Below are 20,987 nucleotides of genomic sequence, written 5' to 3' on the forward strand. Positions count from 1 at the left end.
TGAGCTCTCTGGGCCACCGTACATTATTTTCAGATGTACTGCTGCATGTTATTTCCATATGAATGGATATCAGTATTACTGTATGTCAGTTGCATGTGATAGGAAAGCAAAAGACAGCAGAGGATACAAGACGGAGGCACTGACTGAACAAACCACAAGACTGCTCACCTAAGTTCACCCGCTGATGATCGCCCCAGATGCTTTTTACTCGGCACTACGCTCATCTACATATTATTTTGAGTGGTCCGCTCATGCATGTGGGCCGGTGGCACTTCTATTTATGCCTTGAAGGACAATCAGGTGTGAACTCCTGCTAGGTTTACATCATACATGATGACTTGTCCTAAAGCGAGTGACCCTAGCTGCCCCAAACTCAAGAACTACGTATGTGCAGCTCCAAAAAAAGCAGGCTGGCTGGCTGGCTGAGTGCAGGGTTTCCAGTCCTGCTATAGATTTCCTGAGTGGATTCTTCTTCTGGTGCAGGATTACCACATGTAACTACAAAGTGAGAGCCCAGGGCTTCAACAAGATGAAGATGTTATCAGCAGCTCTGTGATCTTTCCCCTGTCTATAGATGCACCTTGAAACAAACTGCACTTTGTTCTACACAACAAACAGATGGTTATTCTAAACTGTATATTGACAGAGGAATAGTCCCAATGTTATATTGTTCTGAAAAATGTTAAGTTGTTGGTAGTTTAGAAGTAGCCTCTTTAAACTAACATAGGAGTTTGATTCAGATGAGCGATTGACATATTGTAATATAATCTATATTTCTCTGACCTCTTGATCTATTTTCATTCATCTCACAGTGCCATTGAAACATCACATTGAAATGCCCATCCACATATTTTTTGTGGGCTCATCTTTGCTAAACTGTGCAAGTGAACAATCTGCAGAATCCCCCTCTGGCTACACAAGACAAGAAATGAATGATTCTTTATACTATAGTACCTTAAACCCACTTCTATTTTTGCTAAACCACGGTGTCAGTCTTCATTCCCACCACGTTCCACCATATGTATGTTTTTATTTGCTTTTCAAACGTTGCTTTGTTTAAAGGACAAAATCATAATTCCTATTTCCGTGTAGCCATTTCTGCCAAATTAATGTACAGCAGAGCTTCCAGACAAATGACACCGCTAAAATAAAACTGTGTGTGTGTGTGTAAGGTGCAAGCAGTGAACCTGAAATAGCACACTGCTCTCAGTTTTTCAAACAGTGACATTGTCTTTACAACACAATTAAAAACTAAATGAGTCATGATTTAAAAAGATGCACACCCACTCACATCTAAGTATGAATACTTCATTTACTCAAGTGAGTGACTCTGTCTTTTCAACAGTCTCTTTATTTCCTCTCATACTTTTCAAGAAAGCAAGATTATAGGAAGAAACAAATAACAGCTGCTTTGCCCTCTGCTCATTATAATTCATTCTCTTCATTTTCTAATATAAAGTGTAAGGCCACTTGAGTAAGGCCACTCTGCATTAATGACACACATTCATAGCGGTTTATTAGCTCAGTATATCCAACTTGCTGGTGTTAACCTTTCAATTATGTATTAATGAAATTAACAGGATACATAACTTTTACTGCCTGCATTGAGTAATTTTGTATAATAATAATAATAAAATATATAAGTTGATGTTTTGACACAGGAAATGATCATGATTTGCTTGAGGCCTGACAAATATACGTAGTAACTCCAGCCTCCGACATTTTTAAAACCATTAAGAGGGGTCATAAGAAAATAGGTCTTGTTTTTATAAACATCCAAGTAGTGAGTAGTGGGTCATTCAGCTCAGTAAATATGACCTCACATGAATGAATCATTTTCTACACCCACAGCATCACAGATAGGTCTTTTACTGCCGTCGGGTCAGGATGTGCATGATAAGTTATTGTTGATGTTTTTGAAACTGGGCCGTGAACTTTGAGGTTTCAAAATATCAATAGTGAGTTGGGAGCAGCGTGTCTGTAACAGAATCTGTAAGGTGCAAGGCATTGGGAGACACAGGAGCCTGAAATCATTTTTAAATGGCTGTAACCTAATGCGCGCACACTGTCTCTCTGCGATGTGTTTACACAGCAGATGTACTTAATAGTAAACAGCTGAACTCATTCTGCTCAGTAAGATCTGAGAAGAGATGATGTGGATACTCTGATTCAATAAAAAGATCAAAACAGAGTCCAGGAGACATGCTACAGAAGGAGCTACATGAGGTGCTTTAATCCTCTCACCCTCCCTCTTCACAGCAGTTTGTAATATTACATGTATTGACACATACCAGCTGACCGAATTATAGCTTGTAACCATGCAGCACACATTCCTCTGCACCGTAGTATCATGACAAGCCATCCCAGCACTAATGCAGGTCAGACTGTGACACCGATCTGTTGGATTGCTCCTGCATTGCAAGCTCACACAGCCGGTGTATTTTAGTTATTGCAGTGCCTCCAGCCATGTTGTTGGATGACATGATGTTTGCTGGTGGTCCAGGATCTGGTTACTGGAAGTTTCACAGAGCAAAGTTCAGTCGACTTGACCTGATCCTTAGGGTCAGTGACGGAACATGGAGCTCCTTATGTTTCACTTTCTCATGCCGACACATCACAAAGCTTCCTTCCAGTAGCTGCTTCCAGGCTTGAGCTGTAACAAATCTCTAAAGCAAATATAGCCCCAAGCAACAACAAAAAGGAATTAGGCCCATTAAGGGTAACAGGGACATTTGTAGTACTGATAAATACTGGTGATTTCAGGTTAAAGTAATTGACGGTCTGAGCCATGAATCTTTTGTGACCGGCTTCTATAAAAGGGAAATAATTGTTTAATATTTGTTTGTCTTTATTTTAAAAAAATTTTTTATTGAACTATTTTGTGGACTGCCAGATTAATTAAAACATTACAAATTAATTAAGATTTTAATTATACATTAGCATTAATGACAAACTCATACAATGCGCTACAGAACTAACAAGGTTTACTGTGAGATATATGAAAGACGTGGTTTAAATATTAAAGGAGAACTATGCAAGTCTGGTCGCTTTGCCACTGTTTTGCTAACCCTCCTCCTGGCTATGTGCATTTGTTTACAACAAAGCTGGTGAGAAAGCAATCAATAGAGCGATACATAACGTTATATATCATACTGTATAGGATGTTACGATGTGTAGTCTTATCTGTCATAGCAAAGATATGAGACGAAAAGCTGTTAATTGAGGTTAAAATGCAGCATAGTTAAGTTAAGTTAAATCCTGCAGAGTTCCTCTTTAAAGGTCCACTGTGGAGTCTGTGACCACTAGTGGTGCTAAGGAGCAATGTTTGATCGTGGCTTGTAAATAAAAATGGATGTGGCATCATCCATAGATATGTGAAGAGCTCAGAATGAGTAGCTCCACTGACGCCATCTTGGCGGTGTCTGACTCCGCCCTCCTCCTCCTACCCAGGAGGTTGCTGCTTGGTTTTGATGAGTGGGTCTCTGTTTTGCACAAGACGTGTTTCTGTCAGTGGTTTCAGACCAGTCAACTCAAGAAACATAATCTACGTTTGTGACAACATCACAGGGTCCCTTGTGTATGCTGTCTTGGTGATATGTGGCTCGCAATGAAAAAGAGCCATTATCTGACTTTTAGTTTTGGTATTTCATGATGCATCTTATTTATGAAGTGTGTGTTTTTACTAGCCAAACATAATTTATGTCTCATTTTTTATCTGAAAACTGGAACAAAAAAGTGAAGGAGAGATAAATAAGAATATCTCTGTGAATCATAACTTCTACTATGATCCATTCACTCATTCACAGATTTTGACCTTCACTGTGTTCTCTTTTAAACACACAGCTGCAATGCACTCCTACTTCAACAGACATTTTCTTTTTGGTAAATGGCAGAAAGATTTTTACAAAGAATTCATAAAACATACCTCAGTCTTATTTCTTATTCCTCCCTATTCATCCATTTTCTAGAATAAAACTGAGCACTGCCAGAAAGCACTACAGCTGAATTTCTATGTATAGCACTAAGCCGCCGATTCTCTACAAAGTGAATTGATTTAACATGAAATAAAGAGCAGGTCAGGACTTTGATTAATGTTCAGTTTTTGGTCTCACTTAAAGACTTTTCCTGTCATCCACATTCTTTTCTGTTAGCCGCTGATTGGCCGGCTCGTTCGGTCAGTGGTAACCCTCAGTAGATCACAAGTGTTTGTCACATAACTGCTTATAAATAATAGGCCCTGCCACCCTGCTCTCAGCTGGCCCCCTCCGAGACGAGCAGCGCGGCTGGTAAATAACTGGCCCGATCGATACCTGTCATTACAGTTCAGCGAGCCCCGGCAATCTAAAACGTCTGAGCTGTTTGTTTATTTTCTTGCTCTCTGCCTCTCCTCGACGGCCTGCAGCGAGGAGATGCAGATGTGTCCTGCAGCACCGAGATTATTCCACTCATTATAAATGTTGTATGTTTATGATGCAGCGCAGGCAGCTGGATGATCCCCCCTGCACTCACCTCCGCGTCACAGGAAAACAGTAAATTCATTTATATAATGCCCTGTATTTTCAACAGCAGTGTCACATGTGTTGATTTAGAAGGATTTTTGTGAATATGCAAAAAAAAAAGCGCATGAGTTATGTAAACGTCATTCATTTACTTTGGTTAATGGGAAAAAAGCGCAGATCAGCTGAGTGACACAGTGTTAGTGTATTGATCCAAGCCTTTTGCCCACTAAGTACAATTTACAGGAAGGAACAGAGTTGTCTTGGTTAAACCAGACAGCAGGCAGCCAAAACCACCTGCATAAACAGTGGCCCCTGCTGGCTCCTCTAGGACATGGTCTCCTGTCAGTGTCAACACCTCTCAGCGCATAAACAAGTTTTCTCTGTTTGTGGAGTGGTTCTGAAGCCGGATTCCTCTCTGCCCTCTCGACATCCCCTTCTGTCCACACGAGAACTCTCATCCGCCCCTGGCTCAGAGTCCATGAAACGTGTGCACTTTCTAAACATTTTCTCTCATCAGGGAGGCAGACCCCGAGTGCACCAGGCTTCGGCGTATTCTCGGCTCCAGCAATTTAGCGGTGGTGTTTGGTCAGCAAAGATCCTTCAGGCTGTCATTCACATAAACCATGGAGGCGTTTGGGTGGAAAGGGGAGGGATATGCGACGGGTCACTTAGGAGGTGAAATTACACAGGAGATCCACAATTAAAAAAGGGAAGCTTGTGTTGCCAATACATCGATTTGAAGACATAACCTGTATGGCGCTTCATTATGTCCACCACATGTGTTTAAATGTGGATGTGAGCTACCACATGAGGACAGAGCAGCAAAATACTTTGAGCTCTCACCCAAACCAGGGAAACCTGCATCCTGTGTATTATAGTGTTTGCTTCACTCCCAGGACTGTAATGGTATACAAGGAGACGCCAAATAAGTTTTATCTCTGTCCCAACAATTTGTGCAGTCATTTGTTATTGTTGTTTTGCGTTTTTTTTTATATTTTTTTTTTTATGTTTTTTTTTTTCAGATCGCTTGTGGCACCCCTCTCTACACTCTCAGATTTTTCAAATATCTGTTTGCAGGGGGATGTGTCAGTTCCGAACAGATGACCTAGTTTTTACACACGCACAATCTTACAAACATTGAAAGGCCCCTCTACATACATTACATGTCTGTGAACGCTCGACTGAAATTCATCCCTTTATATGAATTCAGTTTACTGCAAGAGATTTGAGTGGCTGTGGAAAATGTCAATTATGGAATTGGTTAATTTTTAATTATCGTCGGCTGCTCTGTACACAGCTGCTCTACAGTTGACTGTTATTTTTTTCCCCAGCATTTAATTGGAGCTGAAACAGCATGACCTATTTTGTTTGGAGAGAATGTATACTTTATCTGTGCCTCCTCAGAAGGTGGCCTTGAGCTTAATTTGCAGTGCTTGTGATGGTTCTTCTCAAAGTCTAATGCATTACAGATTACTCATAACCTGTTTAACATCGCGAGCAGAAAATTCATCAACTGGATTACATAAAACCACAAACATGTGATCCCTCTCACAGACTTAACGCAGTCTTAAATTAAACATGCAGCAGCCAGAAAAATGACAAAGCAACTTTTTTCTCCACAAATATTATTTTTGTTCAGACGAACCACTTTGGTTTGACGAGCACACGCCGCTTCCTGAAGCCGCTTCACAGTGGCATCTTAACTTCACCTGTATCATCGAAACAGAGGCGTCCTTTGTGTTAGCATGAATGTAGCTCTTAATTTTGTCTGGTCAGTCTTATGAATGAATCACAGTAATCAGGCGCTCTCAGTGGTTTCTATTGAAGGGCTCTGCTGTGTCACCATCACACAAACAGTCTCTTTCAAAGCCACTTGAGAAATTAGGTCTCTGCACTCTGGAATCAAATGATGTCATCCACTTTAAGTCGATGGCTCTTAATACACACTTTTCAAAGTGTTTAACCCATATGGTTGATTCTAGACACACGACATACTGAAGCCCCCTCTCCTCCAAACACCCACTGGCACACACGCACCCACACACACACGTGCACACAGGCGCAAACACACGCTCACGCAGTGAAAGGATAGTGTGACTGATCCAGCAATCCTCTCATTGTTTTACTAAAACGGAGTCGCCTAAGCTGCTATAATCACTCGTTTAGTGTTGTGGCAACAAATGCTTTTTTTTTTTTTTTTTTTAGATTTTCCAATCCAATAAAAAAATTCCAATCCCTCGTGTACCCTAACTAATGCAATGGTCCATTTGCTCTTGTTGCGGTTATTATTGGCATTATTTTTAATAAGCCATTTCCTTTTCACGGGCTCTGTGTCCATTTCAAATTATTCCATTGTGATTTGAGAAGACAAAAAAAAACAGGATGTCAGATTGTGAGCTGACTAAAGCTTCTCTTTTAAAAGCCTGAGTTAAAGCTGCAGCTCTATTGACACTAAAGAGCATTTTGTATTGTAAAGTCCATCATGGTTAATCTGTGGATAAATATGTCTATGCGTGCTTATGTCTTTCTTCAGTTTGCGCTGAGCGTGCAGGAAATGGTAAGCTATCGTAAAAAACCAGACAATTGCTTTTGGGGTAAGGTGCAGTTTGGCATTTAGACGAAGTCAAAGAGAAGCTGAGTGATAGATAGATGACTGCAGGTTTAGAGGAACAGATTAGCATTGTTTAGCATGTTGTCTTTCACAGGGCTCCCCCCACCGTGCTTTTACTTTCCCCCTCCTGGTTTATCACTTTCAGCTCAGTGGTTTGTGTTGTTTATGCAGTGGTTCCCAATCACATTGTGTTTGCACGTTGCTTTTGAACTTTGAAAAGAGAAGTGGCCTAAAAATGAGGATAAAGTTCACGATTCTTCAAAAGTTAGATTGAAATTTGACTTCTCGTTTTTTTTTTTTCAAGGAAATCTAAACTCTATTGACCCTGCAGGTAATCGACATGAGCTGCATCTTTTTTTTTAAGGAGCACATATAGCTATGTACGTACAGCCCACAATGTCGGCCCCTTTGTCAACAATATTACAGTAGCTCTGTCCCTTTTATTCCTTTCAGATATCTGTCCCTTTATATCATTCAGCATTTTTCAATGGAGGCTTCATTGTGTTGTAAGGTCTGTGCTCCATTCAGAAAGCAGAAGCTGCTCTGTGACTCATCATTTTAACTGATAGTTTCAGAGACCCCGTATGAAACTGGAACTTCCCAGTTCTCTTCCAAAAATAAGAAAATTTCTTTCAAAACCCCATCCACGTTTTAGCTTCACCGGCAACTGAACAGTCTACATTCATATAAGTTTGGCTTTTTTTTCTTTTTTGAATCTGTCATTGTTTATTCAAAAAGACTGAAAAATGTAGTTGTTTTTTTAACAGCAGAGATTACAACTAGAAAATAGAAAGCGAAAAATGATGAGCTAATGGCGGAGCTGGTTAACTGGTTAACTCCTGTCTGGCCTGTGTGAAACGTACATGATATAAAACCTACTTTACACACTGATATTACACAAATCACACCACAGCACCAACATCCTCAGTTGGAAACAAACAAGTTGACGCCCACAGGTGAAGACTGATGTAGGTGGCACATTACTGAGGAAAAATAAACTCAAACTGATTCTTTTTGCTCATTACACTTGTGTCGTTTGACTCGTTTGTGTAATTTTTACATTATACTGTACATGCTTTTTGCACACCGGTCGTGTGTACAGTCAATTTTCAGCTCTCAGTGTTTATGTCTCTCTAGATCCAGACACATTATCCTTCTCCTGCTGGCTGACCTGTGTCGCGCATCTCTGTGATTTCTCCTGCTGAGCTGCGAGTTCCCTTTGTTCTGTACATAGTAGGTGATGATATGCAAAATAGTTCCAGCTTCCTGTTCACTCGCGCTCCTTTGTTCCACCTCCACTAACAGAGGTGCGGATCAGATGCCCTGAGAACAGCCGCGTCTCTCCTGTTCACTCTCTATCACGGCGGTGGAAGTGGGAAAGACAGAGCCTGAGGTTTGGTTCTTAGCGGGACACGGTGCTGTCAGGGCATCAGGTGAGAGTGTGTACCGTGCCCCCCCCCTCCCCCTCCGCCCCCCCACCCTCCACTCCTCACTTAATCAGTTCTGACACAATGCCAATCTCACAGTGGGTGGCACAAACAGTTTTATTCATAGATGTGGCACTGGGCTAGTGATCAGTCCACTCACCCCTCGCTGTCACTGTGTCGGCTAACATGCACCACTGGTCACTTACAGATGTTACTGTTTGTTTTTGATTTCAAGCGGTCTGGCATTTAACAACACCCTGACAACCATTAGTCCAGCTGATGGTATTTGACGGTCCATTGGGATCCTTCGGTGCTATCACAACTGATAGGTTTTTTTTGTTGTTTTTTTTCGCCGTTAAAGAGCAGAGATCTGATGACCTGAAAGTACAAGCTTCAACATACTGGAGAAAAAGGTGGAAAATGGGTGCAACTGTTAACCCAGTCACCGCTGAATTTAAGCACTAACTTCAATGAAACTGTGGCTGAGTGTCCTGAGGGCGTAGGCAAGCAATTTACTGAATTGAGCCAGACATAACTGAAAAATCACGTCTGCAGCACGTATAGCTGCTGTATGGTTTCTATTGTTGCCTCTGAAAAGCTGAACAGGAACTGCGAAGCAATCATAAAGCATGCAGGGAAGCAATTTCTTTCTCTTATTCAAGTGAAAAATTATTCCGTGCTGTCACAAAAGACTCCCTAACAAGGTGCTTTAAACTCTCTGGCAGTGCATTGCTGCGGGGTGTCAAAGAGTGGATAAGGTATAAATGAAGCTTAAACTCAAAAGTCTGTTTCTGGTAATAGCAGCATTTCGTTCCCTCTCCAATGTGCTTTTGATGTGGAGCTAAGATTAACAGTGTTAAATCGTCCTCTTCACTGTCTCAAACCAACAACACAGGCATAATGAGCAGAATGTTGACAACAAGAGTGTTTCTTTGAGGTGTACGAACATTGCGCAGACTTATTATCTTTTCCTTTGTGCAGGTTGTTGTATTAGAATCCAACTCTCTGCACACACACACCATTGACCACTGTGTGGTTATTTTTTAAAGAAGTCATATCATTTATGGTGGCAATAGAGGAATAGCCAAACACAGAGGAATGTTCCTTTCATCTCCTCCTAATCCTCCGTGATGCGATCCTGGCCGTCTACGCTCGAGTGGCTGCGTGGAGGCGCGGGGTGCCAGGGAATCCAGGGAATCCGGCATGGCAGGAAGATTTGCACCTTGGACATGTCGATCCCTCAGAGTTAATGAGGCCTATTGTTTGGGCTTCCATTATCAGCCTGCTGCATCCTGAGCCAGGCCGAGCAGAAGTCATGCATCATAAAGTTTAGGCTTTCCTTGATACATTGTGGACAGTAAGCAGAGCTCAGCGTTTCTCGCAGTCTCTGGATATAAACTCAGCAGACCACTGAATGTTCTCACACCAGATATGCTGCGCATTTGCATTACCAACTTTAATGTGTAGTTAAAATGACACCTGCTTTAGAAACCTTCTCTGACACATGCAGTGAGCCCACTTGATAAAACCCAGTCATTAATAATACCAGAGGATCTGTAATTACTCTCATTCTGAATACAAAAACATTTTTCACTCAATCTCCTATTGACAGATCTGATTCCTTTATGTGACACAGTAAACCTCAGATAGATCAGTACAAAACCAGACAGGCCGCTAACATTCACCAAACTCCCAGACGTCACAATTAGGAGCAGCTCAAAGGTCAGCTCAGATCTTGGCCCATGTTGCAATATTGAAAATCAAATCTACTGTAAAGATCCAGCCGCCCCAAGATCGAGGGAAGGTCGTCGAGTGTCACTGAAATTTTTTATTTTTTTTTAAAAAAGCACGGCCGCACGACACCAAAAGAGTCAAGTTCAGGCCTCCGGGGTGTCTGCAAAGGACACACACACCTGTGACGGGATTGAGCCGTGAGCTGGGGCTCAGGGAGGAGGGGATGGGGGGTGGAGGGGCGGGGGAGTTGGTGGGGTGGGGTGGGGGGGTTGTATTCTCTGCGAATGATTGGCAGAAAATGTCAGGCACAACACGTCAGCCCCATACAGACGCACAGCAGGCAGATGTCAGAGACGGCATGATAAGAGGGAGGGCAGGCTCACAAGGAAAGGAAGGAAGTGACATCTTCAGAGAGTTATGTCATCCCTCTGAAATATCCTACACAGTAGGCCTCGACATGCCCCACACCTGAAGCCTTTCATGTCTTAAATAACTATCTCCTGACCTATCACCAAAATGTGCAAGTCTTTAGAAAGTAGCTTTCTTCTTATGTTTGCCTCCTCTTTTCTTCCTGTTATCATTATTTTCCAAACACAAGGATTAGTCAGGGTCACAGTTTTGTCCACATGCTTGAATTGCACAGAAGGATATGCACAACCTTCTGGGCTGCACACCACTGGGGCCTGAGCCAGGGTCAGATATCTCAGAGGAGAAAGGCAGACTGAAGACCATCCACTGCATGTTAATTACAGTAAATGTGTTTTGTTTGACCTTGAGACAGTGCTTCATCCTGATTTATTGAAGTCAGGTTTTCTGAATATTTAAGCCAAATCTGTGGAAGCAATACGTTCTTGTACTTTTCTTTTCGTTTGAAGCAGTAGTTGTATCACACCCAGCGCACATGAATTTAATTAAGACAGTGGAAATGAATGCACGAAACGTTCTTTATTGTCTTGGACGGCTTTTTGAACGACAAATATGTCTCTCTTCTCTTAGGGCAACGCTCCCGTGGCCCACCCTGAAGATGAGCTGGAGCGTCTCACCAAGAAGATGCTGTTTGACATGGACAACCCTCCATCTGAGGAATATTTCGGTAAGGAAGAAGCTTCATCTCACTCACATGTGATTGGCTACAGTAAGAACATGTGTTACAGTCAGACAACTGGTGTAAATGATTAAATTAATGATGGTTTCATTTATTTTCATATGGCGTTGAAATATGGTGACATGCTGCTGCTCTGTGTTTCTGTTCTCTCATTAAGGCAAATCCATCACAAGTGTTGCCATGGCAATAACGTAAACTCAGCTCACCTTTAGCTGCTTTGGTTTCAGGGTCCTGGTGTTGTGCCACACTAGCCAGGTCTCCAGTGCACAGTTGCACAAAATACAACCTTCTTTTAGATAAGTTGATGATACACAGTTGTTAATGTTCTGGGATTGAGTTATGTAGAAAACAAAGAGTTTTGTATTTCACTATAAGGACAGGTTTACAGCAGTCTGTGTCTCGGTCAGAACTGGTCCTGCAGGCAGATGACTGGTGCCATGACTTTAGTGTGAAGACAAAATGTTTCCATTTCTGTTCAGCAAAAAAAACTAACAACAAACAAAATGTAGTTTTTAAAAGCTGAAGCCCACAAGTGTTGATACTGTACTTTCAGCATTTTGACATTTCTGCTGACACAGCTAGCACAGACCTAAGGGTGTAAAAGGATGTTAGATAACAAGAGATACTGTATGTTCATTGTTTTCATATTTACATAGCCAAAATGCATTGATAACCCTCATTTATTGATTTATTTCAAGTAGCTATTTGTAAGATCTGCTATTGCTACAACAGCATCAGCATTAACTGCTCTTTTACTTACTAGTCTAAAAGAAAGGTTTTAAGTTCAGTGTCAAATGTCATTTTCTTTATTCCCCAAGAGGCGAAAGTGACAGCAGTGTTAAAGGGACTACGATGAGTTTCGAAAGGACAAGTGTTTTCACACTACATTTCTCAAGAATGTTTTCATTCATCAAGAATGAAAGTTGGAGGTTCAAAGGCGATCAGATACAGATACCGTCGTAGTTCCGACCATAAACAGCGATCTGGCGGCGTTATTCCCATGACCCGCCGGGCAGCGTCCAGGAAACCGAAAGTAGGAATTCTGGGCGAGCCGACCACTAAATAATAATATCAAAATAACTATAAAGACAAAATGATATATTTATCCAAAATGGAGCCATTAACAAGTGTGGGTGACATAGATTCATCCACATTAATATGAGACTCTCTTATAACCGAGGCAGGTTAGTCTCTTTACTCACTTCTTTCTAGTGTGGTTTAAAAAAAAAAAATCTGTTCTGTGCATTGGACTAAGAAGAGCCAAACTTCACTTGTGTTCCTCATATCGCCATTAGATCTATTATTGTCTCTTGTATACTACATGTTAGAGCTGTGAATACCTGAATACTGATTATTATGGCCTGCTGCACATGCTATTTCTCTTCACGTCTTCTCTCCGCCGCAGCCTCCTCTCGTTCTAGTTTTTCTTACCCCGTGCATGCTGACATTTCATGTGCTCCACGAATCCTGGTGCCGGTGCTTGAACTATATCATAATTTGCGCTATAAATGCTCCTACATACTCAGCTGTCATTGTCTCTCGCACAACAACACAGTCTCTTCACAATGCGGCGTTCATAGGTGAGAGCAGCAAAGTGGCTAAAATAAACCTGTGACTCACTCTTTGATTCACATGTTACACCGACACCAGGAAAAGCTTTGCAACACACTCGCACAAGTATCCTTTTTGATGCACTGCAAAAGTCATTCTGAAAGCATTAGCGCAGGTAGTGTGATCTCATGAGGAGCGCTCGCTCTGTCGCTGTTCGCTGTGATATTTTGTGAAAACATAAAAAAAAAAAAAAACAAGCTCTTCAATTACTCTTGAATTTCTCCTGAACTACAGGTTGTAGTACTATGAAACCAACCTGCCACATTTCTGGTGACAAAGCCTGAATAAAACAATGTGGGATAGTGGGTTAATAGACTAAAACTGGCATAAGGTTTCCTAGATTAGCCTACCCAGTGACCCACAAAGTTAGTTTTATTTCACAAGAACAATGTTTTTGGAAATGGCTCAAGGCTATTGAGTGCAATGCAGGTGTGTGAGAAGCAGACGTGGATAAACTGGTATTCTTGGTGTCTCTTATCCTCTTATTTCCATGGTGTTGACACGGCAGCATATCTATACGAGTCTGGGAAGAAGTCCTCAAGGTAGCGTCTCAAAGCTGCATGGCTGTGATCAGAGGATAAGGCCCAACTCCTGCTCAGGCTATAACAACAGGCAGAGATACAGTGACTGTGGAGAGATGAAACGTCCTGATTTTGATAAAACTCACTGTCCAGCTGTATTTCTTTTTCATGTTATTGAGCCTTTTTTTTCTCAGAAGCATTTGATATTTAATTTTGTTCCTGTTTTTGAAAAAGAATAAAAAAAATACAAGTGCCAGGATTAAACAAAATATCAATTTTAATACTATTTCGCAAAATAGGATTCAAACGACAAGGATTCTGTGCATTTATATTTCATTTCTTATTTTTCCGCCCTCTATACCCTCTGCTGCCAGCGAGTGCCATCCCTCTGCTGCTCTCTGTTCTCTAGCCTTTAATCCCCTTTGCCCTGGAATTAGTTCCCATGCCCATTAGATACCTCACTCAATACATTCAATGGGACTCTGGAGCAGGCTTTATATCAGCACATAATCACACAGCACACCATGATAGCATGTGTAGGTGTATTATAGCTACAGGGACGTGTATTTAACTGGTATTAAGGGATATTCGGCTTCACGTTGGTGCGCACTGATGTAAAAACCTTAATTGGTTCACATTAGACATAGGTCAAATGGATCTGCTGGCTTAAGCAAAGTGTAGTCATTTTACAGAGGAGTGGCCCCTCAAAGCCTTGTTGGCCTAAATTTTGTGTGAATGTGTATGTGCTGCAGACCTGGCATGAACTCTGTGTACTGCTATACCATGCATGCAGTTGGCACTAATTTGCCAACTATAAGGCTGACTGGCTGAGGGCTGGTAAAACAAGGACATGCGAGTTGAGAAATGGGTCATATGTGAGCTGAGGTAGCCAGAACAAGTTAGGGATAGCGCGTGCGTGCGTGCCCAGCTGACAGCGGCTGACTGTCACTGGAGTGGAGCGGAGCAGGGGAGGGGAGGGGAGGGGAGGAGAGGAGAGGAGAGGAGGGTCATCTTGTGGTTAAACTAGGCGACAGCTGAATTAACGGAGAGATAGAAAGAGGATGAGAGCAGGAGCACGACTGAGGTGACTGCAGGGACTCATTAGGAGAGAGTTCAAGCGCAGGCACATGCTGCTCTGCAAATCCACAGAGCCTCCTTCCTCCCCCGCTGAATAATGTACATATAGTCGCCGCGGTTAAAATTGACTTTAGCCTGGCATGTCTCTTACTATATAGCCAATTCGGTGGGAAAATCAGTCCCAGAGCATGAGACTTTTGTAATTACAAAGGATCTGATGGCACACAAGCCTCTTCTGTTTTGGCGGGGTACAGGGGGAAAGAGGGCCAGCAGTTGTTGAAACCCTAAGGCTAGTAATTAACAAGATTAATCAAAGTGGGGCTGCGATCTCTAGCACGCTACTGGACTGGATCATTGTCTTCCTATAGCAAAGTTTTATTGGTGCCACTAATGTCTTTGATGAGCTTCTAATCTGAACAGCTAAAGCGGGTTTTCATTGGTCCAGAGGGGGTTAATTGAATTGAATTAACGTTAGACTCTGGCTCTGTGATGTCACAAGGAAACTTTTCATTAGATTCAATTGAGCTCCATCTGTAGCTTATGCGTTACACAACATCATTATGCCCCTTTACCAAAACAGCAGCCCAGCAATTACACCAGACAAGTATTTGAAGACTTTCCGTGCAGAAACAGGCACATGAAAAGCAGCCATTCTCACATACAAATGCTCCTCAAACTGTAAAAAACCTGAAAATGATGCACTATAAAAGAACAGCTTTTCTTGTGAGAAACCCAGTTTGCAAGCCAGAAATTCCCCTGTGATTGAAGCTTCTTTGAAAAGCAACTGATTAGTCCTGATTTAGAGTTCCAGATTAGATTTGAGTAATCTGAAAGAGCCTTTTCTCCAAATGTCATCATCCGTCATATTTAATCCACTTAGGTTGTGCGTAGGTGTACTGTGTTTGTGGAAATCTAATAAGACACAGCTCCTCAGCTTGCGGTACAGATGCCTTGGCATTTGTGCATCAGAGGAACTTACAATATTTTGTCATCACTACATTTCTGTCAACCAAAACCAGAACGTAAAGCTGAATAATTGAAAGGATGAGATGCTTTGCATTATTTACAATTAGTGATGATGATACTTATGCAGTGTAGTTCATTCTGCTGCAGAGAATCTGTTTTTATTCCTCCTTTAATACCAAAGTGACAAGTTGAGAATTCCTTCATGTGATCCCAGACTTTCAGTTTCCCACTGTATAGAATTAAAAAAAGAAGTGAAATTTTAATATCCAATCAATATTTATACAGTGATTTTCCGGAGAGGTTTCGGAGCAGAGGCATAAATGTTTTTGAAATGTTACAATCAGATAGTGGAGAGTGAGATAGTCACTGGAAATGAGCACAGCGTCATATGGGCATACTGTACTGTACTCCAACACAGGACTCTGGGCTGTCGGGAAAGCCTTTTCCTCCTGGTTTGAGCGAGCCTTTGTTTTATGATAAGAGCCAGAGAAGAGAAGGCAGGCTTTGCCATTTTTCCTCATAATGTCAGCTGGAGGAGCGCTCATAATTTATGAGACACCTTGCATGAAATGTTCATGAGGAATCTTGGAAGAGATACAAATGGCAGTGTAGCTCCAGTAACAGTACAGGCCAGAGGAGTCAGAGCAGATCAGCTAAGGTAATTGGGTCAGAAAAAGTTTAGGTTCACATAGTGCACTGTTGTGGAGCTGCCTCTGTTTCTTTATAACACAACTGAGCATCATAACTTAATGTATTAATAGGCTTCCAGTTTAGACAGCTTTGTGCATTGTCTAAGATACTCTGGTGGAGTTCATTTGCATATTACTGAGGTCGCCCTCAGCAACCTCTTAGGAGTTTGCTTTTAGATGTGCCTCTACATGTCATAACAAGTGGGATGTGTGTCAGAGTAAAACCTTTCTGATGCTTTAAAAAGCCCCCCCCCCTCTCCTCCTCCACCTCCCGCTTCCCAACCACGCTTCCCCACCACTCTCCACCTCCACAGCCTTCAAATGCCTTTGGCCAACCATCTCCCCCAGTACAGACAACTGTTTCCATTTACTGTGTGAAGGTTAACCTCCTCGCTCATTTTTAATGTTCAATGGGCGTGTGTACAAACAACAGAAAAGCTTCTCAAAATATGCAGATACAATGTGATAGCACGTTTACAACGACTGCAGCTTTCATTTAAAATGCAGCAAAAAAAAGTTGTTGTTTTTTTCATTAGTGCAGTTTCCATCCAAAATGAGTGCACTTTTTTTTTACCAGAATTAAAAGAAACTCAGCAAGAAGTAAATCCAAGTGAATTAGTCTCTGGTAACTACAGCGGTGCGGTTTGTTGAGATAAACAGCTGGTTAGACCCGTTGCAGAGGAAGAGATGACGTGACTAAGAGAGTGTCAGTAAAACCTCAAACAGAACACAATGTTGGAAACATAAGATGTTCGTGTTTGTTACATGTCTCCTCGTGACTCCGCTACACTTCTGATGTTTTTGTCACCGCCGCTGTTCTCCCTCTCAAACAGTGAGGCAGCGGCGTCAATGGGCATTTAAGTCACATGGCTCATGTACATCATGATTTATTCTCCAGATGTGTTTTCATTGCAGATAAAGCTAATCCAACATTTCCTCCTGCTGCTCCTTCACAGTAACAACATTCAATGGGCAAAAAAACAAAACCAAACGTGACTTTTATTGTGAAGCCTTTATAGTGTCACATTTCTGACAACCAAAGGTCATGACAATAAAACCTTTATTAAATATTTTAATTAGACTGAAATGCTTAGAAAAAGACAGAAAGAAAACTACTAGCAGTAAAAGTAGTTGATGCTTTGGATGAAATAAAAAAAGGAAAAGATAATAAATCCCCACATGGCACTGTACTTCCTTCCACTGCACTGACTTTCTTTTGATGCAAATAGAAACAATATAGCACAGGAGTTGGACTCAATATTGTCTTTCATCTACCTACTTTAACCTGCCTTCATTTTATTACCACACTAATCTCCATCCAGGCCCCTTACTATGAAGAGACTGTTTCCTCTTTCACTTCCAGAGGATTTCCTCCAATCACAATGGCTGAGTGTTGGCCCTGTCTTTGTTGTGCTGTGCTGTAATCCATGTGTGTATATAATGTGTGCGTATGTGTGTGTGTATGCCGCAGCCCTCGCTATGAGACACAAGAGCATAATGCTGCTGGAAGGAGGTCAGCGACCACCCAGGGGCAGGGGGGGCATCATATGAGGCAGTCTGGTGACATGGCAACTCATCTAAAGCCCATGCATCACTATACCACCTACAGTGGATTATAATGTACGACTGCAAATGACAAGATTATACAACACAATAGCCACGGATGATCCATCATAGCTGCCTTTTGTGCAGGAAACGCTGTATGTATGTCAGTGTAAGGCTGCAGATTTGACTTTTAAGACCCTTTTTCTCCTCTTGGAAATCATGTTAAATGCTTTGAAAGACAGATCTTATGAAAATCTATTTGAGCAGCTTCAAGGAAAACTGTCCATAACTCAGTTCTTTTATGAATGAGATCTCAGTAGTTTTTTTTTCTGCTCTGTCATCATCTTTGCTTGTAATTGGTCACATGGCGATGTTGTCAGTCCTCGATTGTATTTGTGACCGTGTGGGGGCAACAGCTCCGCTTGACGTGGACTAGTTTTTCAGCACAGTTCACGGCTCTCCTCTCTGCCACTTTGTCCTCTCATTATCTGGCCCCAGCGCCGCCGCTGACCTCGCAACGCTGCTTTCTAGTTTCTCAGCTGATGCGGTTGTGCCAGCGTGGGGCTTCTCTTCCCAGCGACAGAAGCCCGCTTTTTGGCAGTGGTTCACGTGAGGTGACCAACCCCCCCGCTCCCCTCCACCGCCGCCTCCTCTTCCACCGCCTCCTCCTCCTCCTCCTCCTCCCCTTCCCTCCCTCCTCCCGCCAGGCTCGGCGCTTGCTATCCTGCCTCGTTGAGACAGCTCCACTGAGGCTTGCAAGATCAGCTGCCGTGCGAGCCCAGCTGAGGCTTCCGGGCACTCACGTTGCTAGATTTCATTTGTGAGTGAGCGTTTGACCTCAGGAATGAGTAGACATCCGCATGCTCATGCACGCAAACGCAGACATCCTTTACAAGCACACGGGTGCGCACGGATAAACAGCATATAAACACACGGACGTCTTTCAGCGCACAGCTTGTCCACATGTTTCTGCTGCACACACACTCACCTGTTCCCTGCCTCTCTCTCTATCTCTATCTCTCTTACTCTCTTTCTCTCTTTCACCCCATTCGCCAGCCCCGCTCGCTCCCTGGCACCCCTCCATGTCGCCCCTGCCAACCTGCTTCTAAAACATGTAACCTACACTCGGCCCCCCCTCGCTCTGCTGCCGCGGGCCCTGACAGGCCGGGCTGTAATGCTTAGTGGCACAGGCTCGCCTCTCCTCCGTCCTCCACCATCACTGCAGCAGTTCTGCAGATTGCTATTTGCTGACATTGGGAATGAGATTAAAGGCGGGGGTTAGGAAAGAGGCATTCAGAAATTGAAATGCGGCGATGACAGCTATTTCTCTTGTCATCCCAAGGCAACTGAAGGCCACAGCGCTGTCAGGCTGCACACGGGTCCATCCGCGGCAACAAAGTAGATTAACCTAGAGGGGAAGAGGGATGAAACAGGGAACAAATCGTGGCCTCTGGCACTTGAATAGCTGGGAGTTACAGGCCTAATGTGTTCAACAGACTTATTTTCCGCTGTTTACCATCCACTGACCTTTTGTTTATGTATTTAATTAAGTGCGAAGAAGCTATCACAGCTTCCTACCTTTATTCCACTCACCTTCTTAAGGCGTTCACAATAATTTAATGCTGAGTGAGTGGATTGAAACACTTAAACAGTAATTGAGCCAAATAAAAATGTAGCAAGATATACGTTTCTATTAGTTTTGTTTAAATCCCTGCCCTGTTGTGTGTTGTTAATATTGAAACACAATATATGAATGTGTTCTTACCACTATATCCACTGGATATTTTAATCCAAGCACAAAACTTAAGTTGAAATCCCAAAATGGATTTTGTGGTTCTTTTATTAGTTTTGGATACGAGCTGTAGTTGCCGGCTTTGCCTTTGGGGTTTGCAAGGGTTGCACCAGCAGAATTGTATTCTTCAGTAACACAGTGTGAAAAGTTTGGTCTCCCACAAAAAAAGTTCCTTGCGATCCTTCTTTACATGCACGATCTTTGATTTCTGACGATGTAAGATCAAATTGAGCTGCAAGTGTGCTCCCTCTCTGCCTTTCATGCTGCTTCAATATCACGGCGTGAAAAAACAAAGAAGGCAAAGACTGAGGGAAATCTGAAGCGTTCTGCCACTCAACATCCCCCATTCCCAAACAACAGCGTCTCACTGCCACTACAAATACATTAGAAATCAATTATTTATGGAACAGAGTCAGGGCCTCTTTAATCTTTTCTTTTTATCCAATTAAATTGTCTAACCATTCTAAGCCTCTATAGCTCACAGGGAATGCGCTTAAAAAAAAAAAGAAGAAGAGAAAAGAAGAAAAGAGTTTTTCTTCAGTCCTTCTTTTGACTTTCGATGTAACAGAGAAGAGACACTTCTGAGAGTTAAAGAATGAAAGGAAAGAAAGTGAGTAAAGTGTAAATGAACTCCCCCTCCCGCCCTGTCACCGCTGGATTGGTTCTACAGGAACTATTTGAAGTTTTGATATTAAGACTCTGGTTCCATTCCCCGCGCAAAGGGACGCTGGGGAGCGGTGAGGCCTTTCATGATTCCTTCATGCCCAGCTGAAATAGTTCGAAAGTATTTGGGATCATCTCCACAGGGGTAAATACGATGTTGCTTCAATTGCTGTCCTGTATTATTCAAGAAGTCAATTGAAGTAGTGTCTCAAAATTGAAAATGCTTACTTCTGATGCAGATGTGTGAAATTATTGATGTGAAGCATTGTAAAACACTCGGCACGTCTCCCTATTATCATACAGTAAGACTGTTAGAGGGGAAAAAAACTGTTCCGGACTCAGACAAAAAAAAAAAGCTTCACATTTTCACACTTTGTGGAAACGTTTTCTTACAAACACAATTTTAATTGATTTGTTGCTTCATTGTTTCGACCATTTATGAACATTATGCAGTTCTTTGTCAAATGTTAAGATTATAGAATGTAATAATGAAAATGAAGTTGGAGAGACTAATTAGGAGTGAAAATAGAGATGAAACAGTGAGTCAATGAGAATCAATGAAGTCAAGATTCTTTGGTTTCATCTTCTCTAACGTGAGAATTTGCTGCTTTTCTCAGCAAAGTTGAATCCTGTTATAAAGACGTCAACATGCGCCTTTGGAAACAAAAATGGCGTTATTCACTCTTTTGTTATGTTTTATGAACTAGATGATTTTATTTATTCAACAAAGCAATAATTGGCACATTA

The 20,987-nt window shown here is 42.1% G+C and overlaps 1 protein-coding gene across 4 annotated transcripts in view; it reads left to right on the plus strand.

The window, feature by feature from the left end:
• lpp (LIM domain containing preferred translocation partner in lipoma) overlaps positions 1-20,987 on the plus strand; it is a 138,630-nt gene that overhangs the window by 93,464 nt on the left and 24,179 nt on the right. For all 4 annotated transcript variants that reach the window (XM_085773646.1, XM_085773644.1, XM_085773645.1 and 1 more), the window contains one exon: positions 11,268-11,364. In XM_085773646.1, the coding sequence (XP_085629772.1) occupies positions 11,268-11,364 (97 nt within the window). The remainder of the gene's footprint in view (positions 1-11,267; positions 11,365-20,987) is intronic.

Source organism: Trachurus japonicus, chromosome 4 (assembly GCF_045865225.1).
Source record: "Trachurus japonicus isolate A0001 chromosome 4, Traja_1.0".
Lineage (NCBI taxonomy): Eukaryota > Metazoa > Chordata > Actinopteri > Carangiformes > Carangidae > Trachurus > Trachurus japonicus.